The sequence below is a fragment of the Trichosurus vulpecula genome, chromosome 4 (assembly GCF_011100635.1).
Source record: "Trichosurus vulpecula isolate mTriVul1 chromosome 4, mTriVul1.pri, whole genome shotgun sequence".
NCBI classification, from domain to species: Eukaryota; Metazoa; Chordata; class Mammalia; order Diprotodontia; family Phalangeridae; genus Trichosurus; species Trichosurus vulpecula.
Genome location: NC_050576.1, coordinates 66,459,859 through 66,485,697, shown reverse-complemented (window position 1 = coordinate 66,485,697; position 25,839 = coordinate 66,459,859). Strand labels below are relative to the sequence as shown.

General features: G+C 39.8%; 1 protein-coding gene across 2 annotated transcripts in view; it reads right to left on the bottom strand.

Moving 5' to 3' along the window:
• The window catches only part of SUCO (SUN domain containing ossification factor), a 90,354-nt gene extending 70,728 nt beyond the window's left edge, over positions 1–19,626 (bottom strand). For both annotated transcript variants that reach the window (XM_036754367.1, XM_036754368.1), the window contains exon 1: positions 19,212–19,626. In XM_036754367.1, the coding sequence (XP_036610262.1) occupies positions 19,212–19,273 (62 nt within the window). In that variant the 5' untranslated portion in view covers positions 19,274–19,626. The remainder of the gene's footprint in view (positions 1–19,211) is intronic.
• Positions 19,627–25,839: the final 6,213 nt, after the last annotated feature.

Below are 25,839 nucleotides of genomic sequence, written 5' to 3'. Positions count from 1 at the left end.
CTTTCTTGGAGAGGGAAATACGGCAAACCATTCCCCTGTCTTTGCCAAGAAAACCCCAAATGGGGTCATGAAGAATTACATGGCTGAAAAAAAAAATGACTGAGTCTAGTTCTACAACATTTTTTTTTTTGCAATCATTCCCTTCTCTCTATTCACATGGCCAACCTATAGATGCCACCTTTATCACTTACTGACACCTGGATACTGCAATAGAGTAACTAGACTCTCTATATCCCAGTCCCTCCTCTTGGCAACCAAAATAATTTTCCCAAAGAACGGATCTGACCATGTCATTCCCTGATCAAAAAAAACCTCTACAACGGCTCTGGAATGCCTTTAGGATAAAAATACAAATTCCTCAGTGAGGCACTTAAAGCCTTTCACAATATGTCTCTAGCCTACCTGTTCAAGATTTATCCTATTAGCCCCTTCCCTTTCACATACTCTACTGACAACTGACCAACTGACTCCCTAAACTCTACATTTCATTTATTCCTTCCTTGCCTTTGCCCAGGAAGTTGGAATTAGAATTCCCACATTTAGAATGTACTCCCCCCTCATTCACGTTTCTTAGAATACTAAGTTCCTGCAAGACTCAGCTCAGGAGCCATTCATCCATGGAGCCTTCCTGTTGTCCTAGTTCAAGTGTGGGGAACCTGTGGCCTCAAGGCCACATGTGGCCCTCTAGGTCCTCAAGTGCAGCCCTTTAACTGAATCCCAACTTCACAGAATAAATCCCCTTAATAAAAGGATTTGTTTTGTAAAACTTGTACTCAGTCAAAAGGCCACATGTGGCCTCAATGCAACAGGTTCCCCACCCCTGTCCTACTTGTTGGTACTATTTCTTCCATAAAATTATTTTCTTTTTTTAACATATCTAGTTTTACAACATTTTGAATTCCTCTAGGAAAATAGAAACTCCTTTACACATGAACATTTTCTTTGTAGTGCTAGCACAGTGCACATAAAAGGTTATTTCAGTTTTGGCTACAGTAGTGTTTTCTCAGAATCCACGAATGCTTGAGGTATCCTTATGCAGCACTACACTAGAGTCTCATCTCTTAATTCTTCATTATTTTGTATTTGTATTAATATTTTAATTAATTTTTGTATTCGTATTATTTTTTAATATGAACCACTGAAAATCCACAAAAAAAAAAAGAAAACAAAATCACAGCTTCACTGGCTGTGTACATTATATCCAATATCTGCTTTTCAAATGAGTCGGGTAATAAGGAAAGGGGACCTGCTTTTCTAGGTATACATACAGTAAAAACATCTGAGCTAATATCAGTAAAACCGAACAATTAAAAAAATTTCAGTTAACCTATATAGAGGTATATAATGGCACACTTACACAATATTTATCAAATTTCTGAATAAAATCATCTTCTCTCCCTCCCATCTGATCTCTTCTCTTCACTTGCATAGCTGCTGAGGTTCAAGCCCTCATTACCTCAAGCCTAGATTATAGCAATAATTGCAATTTTTTACAATTGGTCTCCCTGCCTCAAGTCTATCTTCATTCCAATTCGTCCTCCACGTGGCTGCCATGATTTTCAGCAAGCACAGATTTGACCATGTCACTGCCCTAGCGAGGCAGCTAAGTGGCACAGGAGATGGAGCACTGAGCCTGGAGTCAAGAAGATCCTCCAAATCACCCTCAGAAACTTCCTAGCTGTGTCACCCTTGGGCAGCAAGTCATTTAACCCGTTTGTCTCAGTTTCCTCAACTGTAATATGGGGAAAATAGGATAGGAAAACACCTATCTCTCAGGGTTGATGTGAGGATCAAATGAGAGAATATTTGTAAAGTGCTTATCACAGTGTCTGGCATATAATAGGCGCTTAATAAATGTTTATTCCCTCCCTACTCAATGAACTCCAGTGGCTTCTTTTTGCCTCTTGGATAAAATATAAACTTATTTTTTTAAGTCCTATAGAACCTCTCTTTCCTGCCTTGCTGGCCATTATTCTCCCTCCTCTGTACAATAAATTGGCCTTCTCTGGTCTTACACATAATAGTCCATCTCCCCTACCACTCTCTCCATCTCTGAGACTTTGCCCTGGTCATCCCATGTGCCTGGAATGCATTCACTTATTCACTTCCACCTTGGAGTGTCTTTCTCTTTTCTCTAAGATAAAGTTCAAGTACCATATTCTGTATGAAAATTTGCCTGATCTTCCCAACTGCTTAGTTCCCTCCTTTCCAAACTACTATGTATTCAACTACTTTGCATTTATTTGTATTTTTCACATTCTATTTATTCTGTATATGATTTGTATATGTACTTTTCTACTCATTAAAATATAAACTCTTAGTGACTCAGGATTGTTTCATTCTTTGTACTTGTATCCCTAGCACACAATTCTTGACACACAGTAGACACAATACCTTAAGGCCTAAATCACACTGTACTTTTTTATCCCCTCACCTCCACCCGCTTTACACATATACTCTTCTCTAACCTCTCCTCCCCACTCCTTAACTACAGGTGTTCTGCTTTAACCTTTCTATACTCTCTCACACTCAGCAAAGGCTTATATTATCATGGCTTTAATTATCATAGATCTGGAGAAGGCTTGCAAATTTAAATCACTAGTTCTTAATTCTTACCTACCCTACAGAGTTCAAAATTTCCTACAGAAATTTCCTAAAGAATATCTCCATTAGTTCCCCTTCCTACCTACCCCATTTCTTTCTGTGTTGTCTCCCAAGCTAGGAACCTTGGCATCATTTACTTATCCCTTTCCATCTCTTAAAGTATAAAATCACAGGAATATCGAGCTGAAACAGACATTAAAGATCATCTGGTTCTAGTCCAATCTCCTTACTTTACAGATAAAGAAACCAAGGAAAAGAGATTAAATGCTTTCCTAAATTTTCCTAATTAATCAATATCGGAAAGGATCAGAATGTTCCATACATTGTCAGAGTTCAATTCAGGGGACAGGAAAAAGTATCTAGGAGTGACTGTGATATAACAAGTTTAAAGCTATCAATAAAATTTGAGGTTACAGAAGAAGAGGAGGGGAAGTGGGAGGGGGAAAAGAAACAAAGAAGACCACAACGACCAGAACCTAGGTCTCCTAATTCCCAACCCATCATACTGATCACACTGTATTTACTCCCCTTTATTACCAAATCCATTAATTTTTTCCTTCAAAATGTCTCCAATTTGCCCTTTCTCCACCAGTACCACTAGTTAAATAAATACCTCTTCCTCTATGCCTATTTTATTTCAACAGCCTAACTGATCTTCAGTTTTCTAGTCTCACTCAAGTTTGATTCATCTTGCACACTGATACTAATCTTCCCAAAACTTTGCTTTCACTACTGCCATTCCCCTGCTCATGCTGAAGAGTACATTTTAAAGAGTTATTGTTGGTTCAATTTTAAACTATAATAGTAATAGCTCACATTTATACAGCACCTACTAAGTACTATGTGTCAGGCACTATGTAAGCACTTTACAATGATTATCTCATTTGGTCCTCACAAAAGCCCTGGGAGGTAGATGCTATTATTAACCCCATTTTACAGATAAGGAAACTGATGCAAATAGGTTAAGTGACTTTTCCAGAATCACAGAGCTAATAAGTATCTAAGGCCTGACTGAACTTGGGCTTTCTGGACTCTAGGCCCCACACTGTACCCACTATTGTACCTAGCTGTCCTTTTACCTGGCTTTCAAGACCCTCACAAACTAATCCAATCCTGCCTATCAATTTTCATGCCCCACTATATGCCAATATATGCCCCTCCACTCTAGTCATGGTGTATGTCCATTGTCCACCATACTCATTCTCACCCTCAAAAATCTGCTCGTGACTGTAGCATCTTCTATCCTGTAAAGTTATCAATTCTTACCTAACCTAATCAAGTCCAGTTTCCATCCAGCCTTCTCTGACAACTCTAGTTATCATACTACACCACTTCACATTTAACCACATATTTCTTTCATGTAATTTACTTCTTCAAGTAAATCAATTTTGTTTCCTCTATAAGATTAATAAGCTCCTTAAAATGGCAGATAAAGTTTTATACTTTCTTTTTCCCTCACAAAGCCTAGAACTGCTTCAATAATAACTACATAGTGATTAAGTAATCTTTCACTTTTTGAATTACAATTCTAAACTCAGACTAAATACCATTTTCAAAATTATGTTTTCACCAAAGAGATACCCATAAAATGAAAAATGCCTTCCTACTAACATCAAAATCATAACCACGAGAAGAAAATATAAAGCTAGCTTAGTATTTGTGACCATATGCATGTTACAAAATACCTTAAAGTGATAAAGTAAGTATTAAGTAGCTAAATAGATATGCTGTATATACAGAAAGGGGGGGAGAGGAAATCAGACTTTTAACAAAGTTCACTTAATTATGAAAATAGAAAGACCTAAAGCAGAAATAAGCCACTGTTCTACAATTGATATTAATTCATGAAATGAGTCAAAAAAAACCTATACTCCTACGGATTAACATTTTTCTACTACAAATTCTCAAAAGCATGTTTTCCATTCCTTTGTGACACCTATAATTTTGTTGCAGGCTTATTATACAGGGTGTCCCTAAAGTCTGGACACAGGCAAAAATGCATATTTTCAAGAAATGAAATGAATGAAATTTTCAACATTTTATTTAATTGGAATATTAACCAATAACATCTTCAATATGGTTTCCATCATTTGTGATACAAAGGTTGAGGCGCTTTGCAAGATTCACGTGAACTTGATGCAATAACTCCACATTTCCTATGTGTCCAGACTTTACGAACACCCTGTATATGCCCAAAACTTCTTTAAAAACTATGACTTGGAGACTGAACAGTTGAGTTTAGCTTGCAAAAAATACATTTCAAAATCATTTTGCAAGTCAAAACTAATTTTTGTTTCCATTTGCTAATAAAAACTGTTGAACAGGATTTAAGTATGATAAGAATCAACGTGACTAAAGATGGAGGAACAAAATCCTTACAGCACAAAAATTTCATTAGCATGGATGTCAGATTACTCACAGGAGTTGACCAATCTTTAATTGGGTTGATATAACAAGGAAAGTATCTCCTACAAAAAGCATATTGACCAAATTCAAGAAGCAACTAAAAAAAAGTAATCACTAGAGAAATGCAAATTAAAACAACTCTGAGATACATCGCACCTATCAGACTGACTAACATGACAAAACAGGAAAATGATAAATGTTGGAAAATGGGGGAAAACTGAAAACACTAATGCACTGTTGGTAGAGTTGTGAATTTATCCAACCATTCTGGAAAGCAATTTGGAACTATGCCCAAAGGTGCTAAAACACTGCATACCCTCTGATCTAGTAATAGCACTTCTAGTTCTGTATTCCTAAGAGATCATAAAAATGAGAAAAAGACCCACATGTACAAAAATATTTATAGCAGCTCTTTTTGTGGTTGCCAAGAATTGGAAATTGAGGGAATGCTCATCAACTGGGGAATGGCTGAACAAATTGTGTTACATGAATGCAATGGAATACTAGTGCTCCGTAAGAAATGATGAGCAGCCCATCTTCAGAAAAACCTGGAAAGACCTGCATGAACTGGTGCTGGGTGAAGTGAGCAGAGCCAGGAGAACACACCAACAGTAACACTGTGTGATAACCAACTTTAATAGACTTAGCTCAGCAATATAAGGATCTAAGACAAAAGGCTCGAGAATGGAAAATGCTGTCCACATCTGAACGCAAATTGAAGCACACTATTTTCTCTTTTTTTTGTTTCTTCTTTTTTGTGGTTCTTCCCTTTGGTTGTAATTCTTCTTTATAACATGACTAATGTGGAAATATGTCTAATACGATGGTACACGTATGGCCTATATCAGATGGTTTGCCATCTTGGTGAGGGGGTAGGGGAAAAGGGGGGGTGAAACTTTAGAACCGAAAATCTTATATGTGAATGCTGAAAACTGAAAAGAAATAAATGAATAAATAAAACAAAAGCAAAAACGTAATCACTCACTGCCCTGCTAATCTGACATAATTAGGTAATAAGTATCTACTTTTACTTCTATACAATCCTGTGATAATCCAGAAGTTTTCTCTTGTTTTACAAGCCTACACTTTACTAAAGGATGTCTCTGCTCTAGATAAATTGCCTCCAAGTTTTGCAAAGGTGTTTTATAGATATTACTATCACTACTTTACACAGGAGGAAGCTGAAGTACTTTTGTAAACTGTAAAGCACTAAATCAATAGAAGCTGTTGTTTCTTACTACTGTAACAATAAGTAAACAATCCTTCTTTATATAAAATAAACTTTAAGTGATGTGCAGAGAAACAGGTTGAGTGTTAGGGTATGGGGAACAATGGAATAATTTCTAACTGTAGAGTAAAAATATTGCATATTTATTTTAATAGCTTACTAGAATCTAATACTGTTTAGATATACTTTAAATATTGTACTGGAAACCAAAAGATAATACGGAACACAGTGAATCAAATGGAATGGATAGATTTAGCCTAAACAGAAAATCTGACGATTTTAAGTAAAGCCTAAATGGTTATTTATTCCACAGAAATCCTAGCCCTCATCATGGCTGGGCAAACATAATTTGTCACTTGGACCATTCCTAAAACCTTAGAACCCAATGTCTCCTGACTCCCATTTTAAGCTCCTACAAATCACTAATAATGATAAGAGAAGAACAAATCAGAATAATCCTGAGGTTTCACCTCACATCAAACCAGCAAAGATGACAAAAGATGAGAATTGTCAAAGTTTGAGAGAATGTACGAAGATGGCCACTGTTGCAGGAATTATGCAAAGATCATCCCCTTTGACTCAAGAGATTCCACTGCTAGGAACATATTCAAAAATCTACGACACAAAAGGAAAGGCTCCACCAATCCTTCAATCAACAAGTAAATGCCTAAGATTAAGTGTATTTGGATGGGCAAAGCACTGGGCTTTTAAAGGGTGAGGACAGAAAGAAAAGCAAAAACAGGGTTCCTACCATCAGGGAGCTTGCATTCTAATAGGAGGGGCAACATAAAAACAATTATGTACAAACAAGACATATACAGGGTAAAAGGGAAGGCAGAGTGAGACGATGGAGTGGCAAGTGTAAAGAAAACACAAGAAGGCCAGTGCAGTAGATAGAGGGGATTACAGTGTAAGAAGAATGGAAAAGTGGGAAAAGAGGCCAGGTTGTGAAGGGCTTTAAAAGCCAAACAAAAGATATTACATTACATCACAGAAGTAATAGTGAGCCACTGGAATTTATTGATTTGGGGTGATATGGTCAAATCTGAACTTCAGAAAGATCAGTTTGGCAGCTGAGTGGCAGTTGAGCTGGAACAGAAGGAGACTTTGAAGAAGGGACACCAACCAGCAGGCTAAGTTCAGGTGTGAGGTAATAAGATTCTGCACTAGGGTAGCGACTTTGTTGAGTGGAGAAGGGGACATGAGAGAGGTAGCAAATGTTTAGAGATTATAAAATGCAAAACACTAAATCAATTAAATGGTAAGACTTGCAAAAGATTGGATATATGAGTGAGTGAGAATTGGGAGTTGAAGATGACACCTAGGTTGTGAGCCCAGCTGACCAGGAGGAAGAGGGAAGGGGTTGGGGGAAAAGATAATGAATTCTGTTTTGGACATGTTGAGTTTAAGATGTCTGTGAGATATCTAGTTCAAAATGTCAAATAGGAAGCTGGAGATGAGAGACTGGAGGTCAGGACAGATGTAAAAGCTAGATAAACAGACCTGAGAAATATCTTTTGAGAAAATTGAGTCCATAACATCTGACAAGGTACCAAGTATAGTACAGAAGAAAAGAGAAGGAGGAGTTCAGGACACAGCCCTAGGGGAAGACGTGAGGTAAGCAAGCATGACCTAGACTGGAGATCCAAAATAGGAGACTAAGAAGGCACAGTCAGACAGGAAGAGCACCATAGGAGAGCAGTATCAGAAAAATCTAAAGGGGAGAAAGTATCCAGGAGGGTGAGAGGGTGGTAAAATACTTACAATAGTACTTCTTGTAGTAGCAAAGAAAAAGAAAACAAAATAGATGTCCACCTAATGAAAAATGGCTAAACAGATTGTGGTTAGTAAATGTAAAAGAACATCACTGTACTGAGAAAAGATGAACATGAAGATACATGGTGTGACTTAAAAATTGATGTAAAGTGGTGTAAACAAAGCTAGGAAAACAATATGTATAATGCCTACATCTATGTAAATGGCACCCCAAAACAATTAAAGATGAATGTTACAAAACTATAAAAAAAAAGTGTGGCTCTAAAGAAGAGCTACTGGAAGAAGACAGCTCATTCCCTTCCCTCCTCTGAGAGGCAGGGGTCCACAAGTGTGAAATATTGCATTGATTTTTTTTTTATGTATTGATCAGTTTTGTTGATATTTTTCCTCTTTTAGTCTTTTCCTTTAAGAAAAAAAGTTTTGTTAGAAGGGTTGGCTGTCTGGGAGGGGAAAGAGAAAGGAAAGGGGTAATATAGGCAATTTTTAAAAAATAATAAAAATCAGTTTTTGAAAATAAAAAATGCAAATTCCTTAAGGAAGCCTTTCTTTGTACCTCCAGAGTGTAGCACAGTGCCTGGCAGGTAGTAAGGGTTTAAAACAAATGCCTGCTTTGCTGACTGACTCCAAATTCAGTGCTCTTACTATTATACAAAAGAACAGCATATCTGACAAGTATTTTGTCCATGGTGATCCATGAAAGAAAGAAAAATCCAAAATATGATTCTTAGTTTTGCAGAGTCCCTTTTTCCTTCCACATGACAATGGAGGAGAGGAAGATAAAGAAAGAGATGGTATACTCATAATGTTCTTAGATTATCTGGAAACATTCAGCTGCTGGAGCTCAATTTTATCTTTGTCCAATAACTACCAAGTTACATCACATGCATACTGACATTGTAAAGTTAAGACAGAAGGGTACAATGTAAAGGAGCATCCATTTTGAAGCCAGAGGCCTTGGGTTCAAATTTTGCCTCTTCACCATGTTTGGTGGTAACCAAGTCACTTACCCCCTGGCTCTCAGTTTCCTCACATGTAAAATGAGGAAATCAGACTGAGCCTCTTGGGACCACTCCAGCAATACAACCATGATACAGTGGGTTATGACATGATGCAAAGCTTCCCATTCATCAATTCCATGAGAGGCTATGTTGGAAAGAGAAAGGTCTTGAAAACCAGGGACCCCAAGAAACAAGGCCCAGGGCTGGGCCTTTGTTTTGTTTGTTTTTCCATTCTAGGTAAATGGAATGAAGTCTCCAACTCTGATTGGGAAAGTAAGCTACAGAAACCTAAGAACAGGAATCCAGGTCAGATTATTCAGCCAGAGGAGAAAGAAAGAATCTTCCAGTACCCCAAACCAGGGGAATCATCTGACAGTCATGCTTCATCTGGACAGGAACTCAGTGGGACTGATACTATGTAAAAACTGAGCTAAATTTTGAGCCTACTCTTTCTCCTCTCCCCCTTCCCCTAACCAAGGTGCAATAGGGGAGAATGTGACCCAGAGTTAATGGAGGAAATGTTTGTATTGTACAATTATTCATGCTGTGTTTCTTTCTTAATTTTTGTGGCTCGTTCATTTTTCAGTTATGTCTGATTCTTCACAGCCCCATTTGGGGTTTTCTTGGCAGAGATACTGCCTGGTTTGCCATATCCTTTTCCAGCTCATTTTGCAGATAAGGAAACTGAGGCAAACAGGGTTAAGTGACTTGCCCAAGGTCACACAACTAATACGTGACTTCCTGACTCCAGTTCTAGTACTCTCTCCACTGTGCCATCTAGATATATCTTGAAAATCCCTTCCTAAAAGCTACCTAATGTTAAGTGGTTAAGTGGAACTAGAGTGCTGGTCATGGCCTACCTAACAAATGGGGTTGAGAACTTGAGCTGATGGAAACAGATACCCTAAATCCTCAGGGTGCCTTTATGGCACAGTAAGGGGCAATGTATTAGGCTTGACTCAAGCAATGGGGCCAGAACATACACACTGCACTTACATATGCACATATTGTCTGACCCAGCAAAACTGTTTCATTTTTGTCATTATATCTCCAGTACCTAGCAAAGTATCTGATACCTCAGAGGTGTTTAATAAATGCTTATTTGTTGCTTACTTAAAATAAAAATGCAAGGAGAGTTCAAAGGTTTTCAAAGAAGAAAGAGAATGCTATCAATTATTTTCCCCATGCACCAAAAGACAACAATAATCATCATTTCATGGGATATATGATCATCTCTCCTTATCCTGTTAATGATGACCTTAATAAGTAAGCATCTCACATAAGGAAAATTATAGTTTATGCACTAACATCTGTTCTAAGGGGTGGAAGACAGGAGCCATTCTCTTTCTCTATTATCTATAAAATGATGGGATTGGACTAGATAATCTCCAAGATCTCTCGCCCACTCTAAATCTTATGATCCTAAAAAATAACATATGGGGAGCCAAAAAATAGTACTGAAAACAAATGTGTGTAAAGTATTTTGCAAGCCTTAACATGCTATAAAAATACAAATTACTGGTTTCAGTAGCTAGTGTGTGGTACTGTGCAACGAGCCTGACCCTGGAGTTAGGTGACCTCGGTTCAAACCCTTCTGATTACCTGTGTGACCTTAGGGGAGACAGTCTTCCTGGACTCCACTTCCTTCTCTCTAAAATGAGAGGATTGCACCAGGTGACACTAAGATTCCTCTGGCTCTAGAACTATTAGCCCATGAGCCTCTAATCTTAACCTCCCTATGCAATTTGAATTGATACATTAATAGCAAGAACAATGATAAGGATGACTTCAGGCCTGATCTCAATTTAGGCTTATTAGAGCAATGAACCGGGAATCAGAAAATCTGGGTTCAAATCCCTGCTCCAATTTACTAACCGTGTGACCCCAGGAAAGTCACTTCACCTCTGAGAACCAGTTTCCTTATCTACAAAATGGAGGTAACAGCAACTACATCAGTGTAGCTATGAAATGTAAAACAATTCAAACATGCTAAAGAGCTATATAAATGTCAGCTATCAAATGAGAAGTCAAATGCTTTTTAAACGACAAGCTATTATTGACACAAAAACATTTAATACAGCTCTGTGTTGTTGATATGCAGCCCCGCCAACAAGTAAAACTTCTACAATCCTTTAAATATCTACACTCCGCCTTGGCCTCCCCCCTCCCTCCATATACACACACAATCATCCCCTCTCCCTCTAATCTTCAATCTCTCCCTATCTAATGGCCCATTCTCTACTGCCTACAAACATTCCCTCGTTTTCCTTCATTCTTTAAAAAAAAAAAAAAACACTCACTAGATTTTATCATGTTCTCAAGCTATCATCTTATATAATCTAATTCCTCCTTTTTTTTTTACAGCCAGAACTTTAGAAAAAGCACCAATCTCTTTTGCCTCTTTGTTCTCCTCACAATTTTTTATTTATATTTTATTTTTGTTGTGAACTTAAACACGATCATTTCAACATACAAAGAGCACAGGCTGTATAATGAAACTGCGAACTTGTTGCAATTTCTTTTTTTAAAAACATACATTATATTTAACACAGTGGTGGCAAGGTAATCCCATTTGAATAGGCTTCTGAATTTCTGTTCTTTTCTGTGTACTTTTTAAATGTTTTATTGACTCTTTTTTTTTTTTTGCTTCTATCACTAACTCCACTAATTCAACCCTTCCATTCCCAAAATAGAAGCCTTCTCTTGTAACAAATATAACCAAGGAAAACAAATCAACAAATTGGCCATATCTGAAAATGTATGTCTCCTATATAACTCTCATCTATCACCTTTCTGCCAAGTAACTAACTAATGGCATGCTTGATCATTAGTCTTATAAGTTCATGAATGGTCAACGGCGATACCAATCAGAGTTCTACAGTCTTTCAATACTGTTTTCCTTTACATTTTGGTCAACGTGTAAATTGTCCCCATTCTTTTATTGCATTCTGCATAAGTTCATTCAAGTCACCTGGGGTTTCTCTAAATTTATAACATTTAAAATTTTGTTATGGTTTAACAGTATCTCATCATATTCCTACACTACAATTTGTTCAGTCATTCTTCAATTAAAGAATATCTCTCAATTCTCAGTCTTTTGCAAAGTCTTCCAACTTCGCCACCCAACCGAAACTGCTCTCTCCAAAGGATCTCTTATTTGCCAAATCCAATATCCTTTTTTCAATCTTCAGCCTTCTTTGTAGCCTTTAACACTGTCAATCACTCTCTTCTTATCTTTAAATTTTCTTTTCTGTCGGGGTTCTCCTATCTGACAGCTCCTTCTTGGTTTCTTTTACTAACCTTCATCCAGGTCACGACCAATAACCATGGCTGTTTTGGGCCCTCTTCTCTCCTCCCTCTATAACTATTTCAGTTGATCTCATGATTACCAGTGGGTTCAATTATCACATGTATGCTTCTCAAATATACTTAACCAGTGCTAGCCTCTCTGCTGACTTCCATTCTCCCATCTTCAACTGCATACTGGACATCTTGAACACGATATTTTCAAAATGAACTCATTATCTTTCCCCCCCAAACAAACCCTCTTCCTCTTCCTGTTCCTAACTTCCCTACTAGTATTGAGGGTACCACTATCCTCCTAGTCATATGCTCACAACCTAGATGGCATCCCTGAGTCATCACTCCCCCTCACTCCCCATATCCAGTGTGGTAAACCTTCTAAACACCTCTCACATATGATCCCTTCTCTCCTCTGACACTCCCACCACCCTCATCACCTCTTTCCGGGTCTACTGCAACAGGCTGCAGATAGGTCCCCCCTGCCACAAGTCTCCTCCACGCAACTGTCAAATTGATCTTCCTAAATTACAGGTCTGACCATGTCACCCCCTAATCGAGAAAAACTCTATTAGCTCCCTATCACCTCCAGGATCAAATGCAAAATCCTGTTTGGTGTCCGAAACCCTTTGATACCTTAATAACCTGCCCTCACTACCTTTCCAGTCTAACTAAAGTCTACCTTCTATAAAAAATCTTTTCCCCAATTCCTTCCTGTCTCCCTTCATTTTAGTGACTTCCTTGTTGATTATTTCCAATCCACCCTGTATATAGCTTGTTTGTACATACTTGTTTACATATTGTCTCCTTCAATAGACTATGAACTCCTGGAGAGGATCCTCTTTTTCTTTTGTCTCCAACACTTATTAGCACAGTGCCTGGCGCATAGTAGGTGCTTAATAAATGTTTACTGACTGGGTAGCCTTCCCTTCTCTCTTGGTGAGCTCATCAACTCCCACTGATTCAATTATTAATCTCTATAAAGATTACTATTGGATTTACATATCCAGCCCTAGTCTCTCTTTTGATCTCCAGTCCTGCATCACCAACTGCGTATTGGCCATTTTCAACTAGATAATAAGTATTTTCAACTTAACACTATCTAAAACTGGATTCATTCTTGTTTTAAACTGCTCTAGTATTGTCAAGTCAAGAAGTATTTGTTAAGTGCTCACTAAATGCCAGGCACTATGCTAAGCATTAGGGACACAAAGAAAGGCAAAAGAGACTCACCTTCAAGGGGCTCAAAATCTAATGGGGGAAACAACTATGTACAAACAAGATAGATACAGAAAAAATTAGACATAATCTCAGAAGGAAAGCTAGTGCCTTCCCTAAGGGGAAATCAAGAAAGGCTTCTTACAAAAGGAGGAATTGTAGCTGACACTTGAAGGAAGTTAGGAAAACCAGGAGACGAAGGAGAAGAGGGAGAGCCTTCCAGGCATGGAGAAAAGCCAGTAAGAATGCATTTCAGTCTAGAAAAGGAGTGATGAGTTCAAGGAACAGTGAAAAGGCCAGTACTACTATGATCCAGCCTCCTGGACAATAAGAGTATGTGAAAGGGTGAGTAAAGTATAAAAAACCTGGAAAGTAGTCAAGTAGAACACCATCTCCTTTCAGTTACTCAGATTCACAGTCTTCAATTCATGCTCCACTCCCTACGCTTCCTCAACCAATATCCAGTTAGATCCAATTATTTCCCAAGTCTTGTCCATTCTACTTCTACAACAGCTCTCACATCCATCTCCTCTTTACTCACACAGCCACCAAGCAAGTTTGGGCTCTTAACACCTCTCACATGGACTAGAAAGACTTCTTAAAAACAAAATTTTTATTCTAAACTTAAGACACCAAAATATGCTTAGAAGACAAAAAGAGTATTCTCCATGCAAGTAGGAATCTCCATTTCACACTGCTTGCTTTTATTAAAGTATATAACAAATTCTCTAGGTTACTCTCAAAATTGTACTGTTTGTCTTTGCTTCCATCTGATCTTTCTTATGTCTTCTTTGGTGCATTTTTTTTAAAGTGTCAATACCCCTCTTATTTTTGGTATCCTAGCTAGTCACACAATTACACTGGTTTTTTTTTTTTAAAGCCAAGAAAAATTCATTTGAAAAATTAAGATTTTTTAAAATTTTCTAGTCATTTTCCCCTATGATTTCACATGCCGATGCCTGATTAGTTTATTAGAGTTCCCAAAGGCAGGAAGAATGCAAGTAACTGAAATTTGGGGATATAATCAATTTAGGCTTTTCAAAAAGCCTAACCAAGTCCATTAAAAAAAAAACTTAATCACCATGAGACTGAAGGTGATATAGATACCAACTAAGTAACTGAACAGCAAAAACCAAAGGGCAAAGATAAAGAAAAATCATCAGTATGGTAGTGGAGAGCTAGCCATAAAACCAGGAACACCAGGGGTTCAAGTCCTACCTTTGAGACATATTGGTCCTATGAAAGGCCATCATTTAGCCTTTTAGGACTCTAGACAATTTGTGAAGACTATAAATTGCAGCGAAGGCACTGGTAACGAAATCATAGGTCCAGCCCATATCCCTTTATTTAGCCTCCTTATAAAAATATTTGGAAAAAAGTCAGTAAAATTCTGGCTAGTCAAGCATCAAGGTGATAGGAAAAGAAAAGACAAAAAGTTCTTTTAAAAAGTCTGTACAAACAAGCTGAAAAGTAGCAGATGAATTTTTGATTTGTAATGAAAAGAACACTCGATTTCGAATCATTAGACTTGTGTTAGTATGCTGAGTATGAATAACTACCTGAGTGATTCTCAATAAGTATTTTCCCCTTTCTGGGCTTTAGTTTCCTTAATAGTAAAATGAAGAGACCGGATTTAACAACCTCCAATATCCTTTCCAATCTAAATCTTATGATCCCATGACACTAAATGATACTTATCAGTTTTAAAAGTGTGTTCTGACTGACTCACATACACATACACAAACACACACAGCAGATTCTCTGAGTGTAATTAATCAAGTCCTAGGAAAGTTTAAGTCACTGTAGGAAACTGGATCAATATCCTTCTATAAGAGAAAAAAGGGGGCAAAAAAGTTAGATTATCATAACAGCTCACATTTATATAATGCCTTTTGGGTTTACAAAAGTCCTTCCTAACAATTACTGTGAGATAGGTAGTAAATTAAATAATTTTCCTACATCACAATTTAATAAATGTCAAAACTGGATCTGGAATTCAAGTCTTCAGACACTAAATCCAGTACCACTCTATCCTGATGCCTCTCCAAGAAGGCCAAGTTTACACAAAACTTAGGCATATAAATTAGGATACTTTATATACTATATACACACACACACACACACACACACACACACACATATACATGCACATACATATATACATATACATGTGATACTTCATATAGCCTGGATACCATACATCGAAAAATATTGCAATGCAAAGGAAAAGAAAGGCAGTAAAGTAAGAAAAGGTTACCCCTACAAAGACATCTAAAAACTTCACTGGCTCTTAGGACTGGAGGAACAACTGTGGCTAAGTCACAAACTCTCTGGACTTCATTCATATATTAAAAAGGCTGGACTAGACGATCTCTAAGGTCCTTTTTAACATCTATTATTTTGTGAGAGGAAACAAAATCAACCAGATTATGACATGTGTAAACAAAAAACATAGACTATTTCTGAAAACTACACGTAAAGTTAGTTTCAGGGCAAAGGAAAAGTTCTGTGACTTCACCTAGTGGTAATAAACGTAACAAATTTATGTAAATACTCACTTTCTAAAGAAGTGGCATAGGTAAGAAATTTAAAAAAAAAAACCAAGAACACATGATTTAGTAAGAGAAATAGCTATGTTATATGTACTAAGTTGTCATCAAAAAGTACAAGGTCCTCCAATGATGAGTTCTTTGGAGACTTCATTGACAACCTAATCCTGGAACCATGAGTCTTACTGGGAATGACAATTCTGTTTCTCTGTTTGAAATGAGGAAAAGTTTTGAAACATTTTGCTTCTCCCTTTTCTTGCCATCTCTATATTTTCTTTCCTCTCCTCAAAACCCAAAAAGCCATTGGGGAACAAACAAGAGCAAACTAATAATAATCTAAAAAATCCTTTATTCAACGGTTCCATAAGCCTAAATAGGGCAATTTGTTAGTATGACTACTATCAAAGGATGACCAAATTGCTTATATATATCTGCAATTTTGTCTATCCAAAAAGACCCAAAATCTCAAAACCTACCAAGTAGTTTCTCATGCCAATAAGTTTCTTAAGCCTTTACTTAAAATTTTAATTCAAACCTATTATCTTTAATAGTTGAGTGTAAACTTCAGAAATACGAGTAACTAACTGCACTAGTGAAAAACTCAGCTCTTGAATCCGAGGCCAGGCTAACTTTCTCCTGCTATCTAGCAAGCTAGCTCTCTTCTCACTATAGTTTTTGTGCACTTGGGAAATAAATTTTAATAATAGCAAAAGAAAAAAATTAAGATTTTATTCAACTCTAGACTATCCAGGAAAATGATAGCATGGTTAACTTAAGTGTGAAGGGGACTGGAAACATTCTGGCTTCTAGTTATAACTTCTTCCACTATTCAAGCTTTTTTTTTTTTGAAGCTGTTAACATGTATCAAAACTGAAGATTGAATTTCAACTCTTCTTCCAGCCACCTACTTTAGAAGGTAGTAATGAGTAGCAAATTGACAGAAAATAAAGGGACTATACAACCTACAAACCAGGTAATCAAGGGCATGAAATTACTGGGTTGGCTATAAGTAAGGATTTGATACTTTCTGTGCACTCCCTTTAAGTCTTCAATATCTTCAGAATCCAAATAATAGTAGGAGTTTACAAATGTATGAGTCTTCTGGAAACTATATTAAGCTTTTGAAAAAAAAAAAACAATCCAACTACTGGTATTTTTACCTTAACATTATTACTAAGAGACATATATTATGAAATATCTTCCACATTCACTGAGATCTCTCTCTCTCTCTCTCTCTCTCTCACACACACACACACACACACACACACACAATTTGAATTCTTTGGGGAGAGGTAAAAGCATAGAACAAAACTTCCAAGAACATCTAAGTAAAGTGCTGTGCATAAAACCCCAGAAATCAACAGGCATTTATTTATTATTAAACACCCATTATGTGTCAGATACAATGCTAGGTGATGGCAACACAAAAGATAAAAGTGAAAGCAGTTCTTACCAAAAGATTCTTCAATAAGATCTATAGCTACTCTAAAGAAATGTCTAACAATCTACACAGGAAAAACTAAGTGGATGATGAATAATTGCAATTGCCCATATTCTGAGATGCCCTGTGATTGGCAGCCCACTGAACGTAATCTATTAGTGAAGATGTTTTGGACAAACATTGCAGATAGGTAAAAGTTGTGCCAGAACTGAAGAGAAGAAAGACAACAGCAGAACTGTACTGGGGAAACTGCATAATGTCCTCAATAATACCAATATAATCAAATCCTCATTTCATCTTTATCACCAATTTTTCCAATGATGCCATATAGTGAGAAGGCACGGTTGTATTGTGATCTTCACCTACTGGAGAAATAACAAAATCAATGAGATCACAGGCCCACTAAAGTATTCAAGCCCAATGTTACTGTGGGGGGGGAAAGTGCTGGGTAGAGAGTCAAAGTAGCAGGGTTCAAATTCCAGGTCTGCCATTTAATACCTATGTGACCTTGGGTAAGAGCAGCAAGTGGTACAGTGGATGGAACACTGGGCCTGGGGTTAGGAAGACTCATCTTCCTGAGTTCAAATTTGTGTGACTCTGGACAAGTCACTTTACCCTGTTTGCCTCAGTTCCCTCATCTGTAATACCAGCTAGAGAAAAAAATGGCAAACCCCTCTAATGGAAAACCCCAAATGGGGTCACAAGTGTGACACACAGTGTGAGACACAACTGCAAAATAACTCAACAAAAGTAAATAAAATTCAGCCCAACATTCTAGCCTGCCTGGATATTTTTTAACTTCTGACTTTATAAAGGACAGAAAAACAATGACCTTGGACAAGTCACTTAAAATCCTAAGATCTCAGTTTCCTCCACTGTAAACAGAGGGGGCGGGATTAGTTGACTAGAATTGGAAGTTTCCTTCCTTTGGTCTTATCAACCTGATCAGATCAAAACACATACACGTACATCATAAAAGGGGAGTATGAGTAATAGGAACCAGAAACATTCTTGAATGTGCTCCGAGCCCTCAAAATGCAATCCTCACAAATGTAAAGCCACAAAAAATAACCCAAGGGAATATTGTCCCTTTAGCTTCTAGGTGCTGGGCAAAGACCACCTACCATGGCCAACCCTTCACATCACACCCAAAGTCTCTTAAGAACCAAAAAAGCCACCGGAAAGTAAACAAAGATTCTCCAAAAAATGCCAAATGCTGTCAATTGCCACCCGTAATATTCGGATCTTTAAACCTCCCATCCCGAGTGTTGTCAAGTCAACAAAACCTGTTTATTAAGTTCCCGCTGGGTGCCGGGCAAGGTGCTGAGGGCGGGGTATACAAAGAAAAGCAGAAAACACGCTCCAGGAGGGGTGCCTGGAGAAGTGGCCTTCAAAGTCCATCAGAGCACCGCGGGATTGTGGAGCTCGGGCAGCGTGCATGTGCCATTCTACGGGTGGCACTCCAGGCGCACGCCAGCTTGCTCGGACCCCAGCGCCACGCCGAAGGCACTTTTTAGGTCCCCAAGGACCTACTCCCCCCCCCCCCCCGCCCCAACACTCCGGACTGGGAGAGGTAAGCACGGCATATCGGCACCCGGGCACAGCTTCTAGGGAACGGACGAGCTCTTGGGGCACCCCGAGGTCTGGGGACCGGGACTGGCCGGCAGAAGGCTGAGGCCGGAGCGACTCACCAGACCAGGGAGCAGAGGAAGAGGCAGGAAACCAGGGCCAAGGCCCGTCGGTACTTCTTCATCTTCTCCTCCTTCGCCCGGCCAGAAGGCGGCACATCGTCCCCGCAGCCACGGCTGCCGGGACCAAGATGGAGGAGCCCGAGCCGAAGTCGCCGGAGCCCGAGGAAGGGACCGAGAGTGCCGAGGGCGGCGACGCCGCGAGCAGCGGCGGTAGGCGGGAGGGGGCTGCGCCCGCGCCGCCCTTTCCCGAGGAGTGACAGGCACGGGCTGAGGGGCTGCTCAGGGCTGGGGGAGTCGGGGGGCTGCTGCTGCTGCGGCTGCTGTCTCCGGCTCACCCGCGCCCGCCTCCTCCAGCCGCCGCCAACGCCGCTGCTGCCGCCGCCACCGCCGCCGCCGCCGCTGCCCCATATCCCCCCCGCCCGCCCCGAGCCTCGCTCCGTGCTGCTCGCGACCAACGGCTGTTCCGTAAGCCACTCGCAGCAGCCAATCGCCAGCGCGGCCGTGACACCTCACGCGCCGCTGAGCTGGAAGGAGACGCGTCACTCGTCTCCACTCCCACCTCCACCACTCTCAGCGGAAGCCACGCCCCCTCTTGCGTCTATAGCTCCGCCCAGAGGGGGAGGGGTGGGGGCGGGAACAAAGAACCGAGTCGGAAACGTTGCCCGTCGCTCCGCCCATTCCCCCGTCTCCTCCTGTTATTGGTTCTCGCTCAGGAAATCCTGGAACTCTCGGACCGGACGCTCGTTTCCTTACAACGTCCCGTCCATCCCCTACACCTCTTCAGATTCCGCGCAAGGCCTCCTGGGAGTTGCAGTTTTCGCCTTCCCCCTCATCCATCACACCCTCGCTCCATTTCCTAGCGACTGGAATGCACGGTTTCTGCGTCTCACTTTTTATTCCTTCATCCCCAAAGAATAAGAACTTGACCGATACAATTTCCATTTTACTAATTAGTATATTTCTGATCTTGTTTTTAAACTAATTGATTTCACTAGAAGCCGTGGGATCGACACGAAAACCAAGCTTAACTCGAAAAGCTAATTACCATTTATTTCTAAAAATCAAAGTATGCTGAAGGGCAAGTTCGTCGGGCTGAGATTTGATTGGCTGGCAGAGGCAGACGTCACACGGGACTGTCCCATCCTGATTGGGTAAATGGGAAAGCCCCTGCTTTTGCCTGCACCCTAGGAGGATTTCCCCAGTCCCAGTCCAGCGGCTGAGAGGTTTCGCTGCCGGTTGGTTGAAACCTCGTGGGGCCCTCGATCCTGCCTTCCCCTCTCCCCCCTCTCCCCCCTCTCCTTCACTCTCCCACGCGCTTCGCTTAAAAGTTGTGGAGGGGCCGGCTGTGAGGTCGTGCCCGGGGACCTCTCTTGCTTACTACCGTGACCCTAGAGAAGCGACTATCATCCAGGGCGTGTGACCCGAGTTGGGGTGCTAGAAGAGAAAGAGTCTTTTCTTCCAACCCCGTATCTGCGGGGTGGCACTGTGAAAAGAGGAGTGTTGGATTCGGTGTCTCGAGGACTCTGGGTTTCGAATTCTGCCCCTATTGCTTACTGGCTGTGTGACCTTGGGCGAGTCACTTAACTCCCCAAAGTGTCAATTTCCTCCTTTATAAAGTGAGAGAATTCTGAGCTGTGATTTCCCAACAGATCAAAAAAAGACCCCCGCAGTGCTCCAAAATTTTTTGTTTTGCTTGCCTAATGGCACCCAACTGAAGAGATACAGGTATTTTCTGTGGGGAAATCCACACACACACTTTCGAAAATACCCTTTGGTGTTGTCAAAAGAACACTAAACCCAGGAATCAAAAAACCTAAGTCTTTCTGCCTTTTCTGGACCTTCAGAGTGGTTAGTGACAACTCAGTGCCACAATTTCCCTGCCTAAAAGAGATAGGAATATTTTTAAGGTCCCTTTGGGCCTTTAAGAATCAATGAACTATATATATCCTCCAATAGTTTCCTTAGAGATTCTAACTTGGGAGCTGAAATCAGTCAATTAGCATTAAGTGCTTACCTGCTTTGTGGCTGGAGTACTGAGGAGACAAAGAAAGTTAAAAAAAAAAAAAGTCTCCGCTCTCAAGGAACTCAGAATCCAGAAGAGCTCCATGACCTACTTTTTATGGAAAGTAGTTCTATGAAAAAATGGAGAAGGGGTACCGGTAAAATAGACGATGGAAGAAGATGGGGATTTAAAACACACCAAAGAGGGATTGCTTTGAATTAATCAAAAACTTTTCTGTTTCACATGTAAATGTAAAGACATATAGTTGAGAGTGTGAGGAAAGGTGGTAGATTGGAGTAGGTCATTAGTCTTGTGACCTAACCAAGACAACTGACCTGGGCTTAGTTGTGCAATTCAACTAAACGTTCTCAGGAACACGGTCCCTCCGGAAAATAAGGGAGATGGACATAGTCTCCCTGCTGTCTCAGTCTAGATTTCGTAAATGCTGATGAGTATGAACAAAGGTAAACCTGAAGAGTACCTAGTTGTTTTGCAATCAGTGCCTTTCAAAGGAGAGGTTCATATGGTGACTACTACCAGTTAGTCCTGGCACTTTGGATGGAAATACTCCTACAAAGGTTTTGGGGGATTTTTTGGTTTTTTGGTTTTTAACTAGGTCAACATTTTCCAAACTTTTCCATGTAAAAGAAATGAGAGTCCTTTAGGGAAAGTGTAACATAAGCATCATTTTCATCCTAAAATATTGTGTATTAAATATTAATAAAATTGGGTCATAGATTTAGGGCTAGAAGGAACTTTAGAAATCACCTAGTCTCTGTGGGGAAACTGAGGTTCAGCCACATATGGCTCAGAAGTTCCCTATGTTGTGGTGGAAACAGTAGCAGGAGAAATGTCTCCTCCATTCCTGAGAGGAAGCAGCAAGATTTGTGTCATGCTTCAGCAACTGTAACTTCCAGGCAATTAAGGCTACAGCACTGGAATGCAAAGCCTTAGGTGACAGACGTTAGGATTTCAGGGTTCATCAAATATGCAAGTTGTTGATACCCCTTTGCTGTCCATGGATTATTACTGTGCCACAGGCTGACAAGGCACGGTGGAGAATGAAGAAGACAAGTCAGACCACTCACAGTTCCTTCTAGGTTTGAGAAGTGGTGACTAGAGAAGTGTGTGGTGTGGGTGGATATTTGCTTCTTGACTTAGCACTTTGTGGTTCACTTTGCCTTTTGTTCTAGTGCTCTGCACCTTACTATGATGTCACTGGTTGGTTTTGTTTTGTTTTTTTTTTTTTAATTTTCTTTGGAGGGGTTTCAATGGAAATGGGAACTCATGAGCATGAATTGCAATAGATACCTGACCTAAGTAAGGTTCCAACAACCTTAAAGTAGGTAGTGGAGGGATAACAAATGGGTTTTTCTGAGACCTGATTACCCTGGAAGCAAATGGCCATTGATTCATTCAAGAGGTACTTACTGAACAGGGGTGAAGCTTAAGTGCCTTGAGGGGAGGGGAGGGGAAGAGAAGAGGGAAGAGAAGCAAAGTTCTATTACTTGCCTCACCAGGTGTTAACAATCTAGTTGGAGAGGTAAGCTGTTCCCAAATAAGTACAATCTAAGACACCATGATAACCATAAGAATACCTAAGATTTAGATAGTATTTGTATCGGTCTCTTTACATCCTCACAACAAACCTGGGAGGTAGGCTCTACTATCATAACCATTTTGCAGTTGGGGAAACTGAGGCAGACAAAAGTTAAGTGACATGCCCAGGATCACACAGCTAATAAATGTCACACTGGAACTCAAGTCTTCCTGACGGTTGAGTCCTGAACTCTATCCTTTTTGTTACTTAGCAGCTTCAGTCAAGATAAGTGTCTTGTATGAGGGATAGATGACAACTTCTGTAAGAGTTCAGAAGGGAGAATAGCCATGTCCCACAACCATTGTGATTGTGGAAGACTTTATTATTCAAAGAAACAGGATTTGAGTTCAAGCTGGAGGGATGGATAGAACTTTGATAGGTAGTGTCTGGAGAGAGATAAGTAATGGTCACATGGCAATGTTGTCACAGGATACTGGACTAAATCAGAAAACTGGGGCTTAAGTCCTCATTCTTCAGCTTCCCAACTGGGACCAGGCACGTCACCTATATTCTGACTCTCAGTTTCCTCGTTTGTAGAGCAAGAATAACAGCCCTTAACCTACAAGGTTTCCGGGAGAGAGAAGCACTTTTTTGGGACCAACACTGAAATAATGCTGCAGTTACTACAATACTAACTTAATGCCATATTAATGCTACATCAGCAGAGCCCAAGCTCTGACAAATTCAGTAATATTATATATCTTTGTATGTATACACAGTGACAATGAAAATCAGAAAAATTTTAAAGGACTTCCAAACCTGTATTTCCCCTTGCACTTCTATAGAAATAGTGGTGAATTGATAGGGACAAAGGCCACATTAAGGGCATGGTATGGAAGTCCAGAAAGAAGTAAGATCTGAAGAGGAAGGAAGGGTGCCTAGCTGGGGCTCTTCCTCAAAACGGTGGCCCCAGGAGGAACTCAAAAATAGAAGAATTTGGGAGGTGGGGGGTGGAGAAGGAAGGGGAATGCTACAGGAAGAGCAGTCTAAAGGGAATGATAGATGTTTTAGGAAGAGAAGGCCCTAGGTGCTGAGGTAATCACCATCATGGTATTAATGTCCAAAAAACAGGAGTAAAGCCAAGAGAGAAATGAAGACTGACTAGTCTGGCACAGAAGAAGATAAAAACCATATCTTTCTTAAGCCATCTACAAACAACTTTACTGCTGGTATTTTTAACATGAGATTGTTGTCCAGTGACTAATGTGGTGACATACTAGGAGAAATGAACCATATTGATAAGCATCACCAAAAATAAACATTCAAATATAGAAATAAGAATTTTAAAGATTCAACAAATTATAAACTTTTCCTATTTACAATTTTTTTTTTAGCAAAAATGTGTATGTTAACAATAAAAAGAGGAAAAAACATTTTATTTGTTTTGGAGTCCTTTTCTGAACATTTTTATTTTTTGTTCTCTATTATATGGACAAACTGGCCTTCTTTATCTTCTTCACACAGGACATTCCATTTTCTTTCTTAGTGCCCACTGCAAAGACTAAATCCATGAAACAATTTGAAAGACTGCTGAATAGGCATTTAACTGTTACTTCAGTACTTCACTGTCCAAATATTTCCCTCCACAACCATGCCTTCTGGCAAACCAGGGCTCAGCTCGGCCTCATTCTCTAGCCAGTGGTCATCTCCAGTGATTGCTAGAGTCATTGCCAGGGGTCACTTCCTAAGTGCACTTGAACCCACTGAGAGGACCCAGAAGTTCCCAACCTTCCTATCCAAACTCGCACAGGAAGCTGGGGAGGGAGAAAAAGGGGTTTGTAGCAAAAGACAGTGAGATCTATTTTAGACAGCCAGTTCCAATAGGGCCTCATGATGCCTGATTACAGCTCAGAAGAGGTTACAGTACACACACAGAGACAGAAACAAAGAGGGAAAGTGTGTCCTGGAGCCAGCTGCTCAGGAAAAACAATTGTTAGATTTTCAACTTGAGAATTTTATACATTGGAAATCAGCAAATGATGCAAATCAGGATTTGATATATCATTTTGTTGATTGTCCAAACTTAAGAAAGTGATGGAGAAAAACTTAATACAGATTAAACTCAAAAATATGTCATGTGTACATTTTTTCCCTAGAGAGCTGATAGATAATTTGATAACTATCAACTTATGATGCAATATGTTGCCAATTATGGTATTGGTAATTAATGTGGGACTTCTTTTTTTAATCAAATGCCTTGGATTAGGCCTTACTAGGTGCAAAGCACCAGGCCACACCCTTTTGCTGATTAGATGTGAATCCTTCCAGCCCTGACATGGGTATATAAGATCCAAGGTTGGCCTTTGACTTTTGGGGCTCTTAGTCACTGGAAAAGTGGCTTGGGACTCTGGGCAGCCATCTTAAGAGCCCCTGGCTTGCAAACCCAGATGTTGATGCTTTCTTGGTAACTATGAATTGTGATTTGGTCTGTTTATACTATGTATGTTTGTATTTGCTACGAAGTTCAGGTTGCTGGCTTTTCCTCCTGAACTACATGAGTTAGAATCATATGTTGGATTAAAGTAAGATTGTTAACCCCTTAAAGTTACTTTCCTTAGTAAAGCAGATCAAAGGAACCGGTGTTAGTGGCCTTCTCTGTGCTGGTTTTTGTTGGTTTTACACAACCACAATAGCTGCTAGCTGGATTGTTGCTACAATTACCTGCTGGGCATTTCCACCTAAATATCTCACGGGCATTTCAAAATTTTGTCCAAACACAGAAGTCATTGTCTTTAGCATCTGAATCTACCTTTCTTCCTAACTTTAATATTTCTGTTGAGAACAACACCATCTATCCAGTCACTCAGGTTTGCAATCATGAAGTCATTCCTGACACCTCACTTACCCCTCAACTCATTTATCCTGTCAGTTGCCAAGTGTTTTTGGTGATTCTGCCTCCATAACAGTTCTTACGTTCCTCTGCTCCTCTCCAGTCACATGATCACCACCCTAGTTCATGCTCTCGTCATCTCTGCCTGGATTATTGAAACAGATTTCTTATTGATTTCCCTTCTCTAATCCACCGT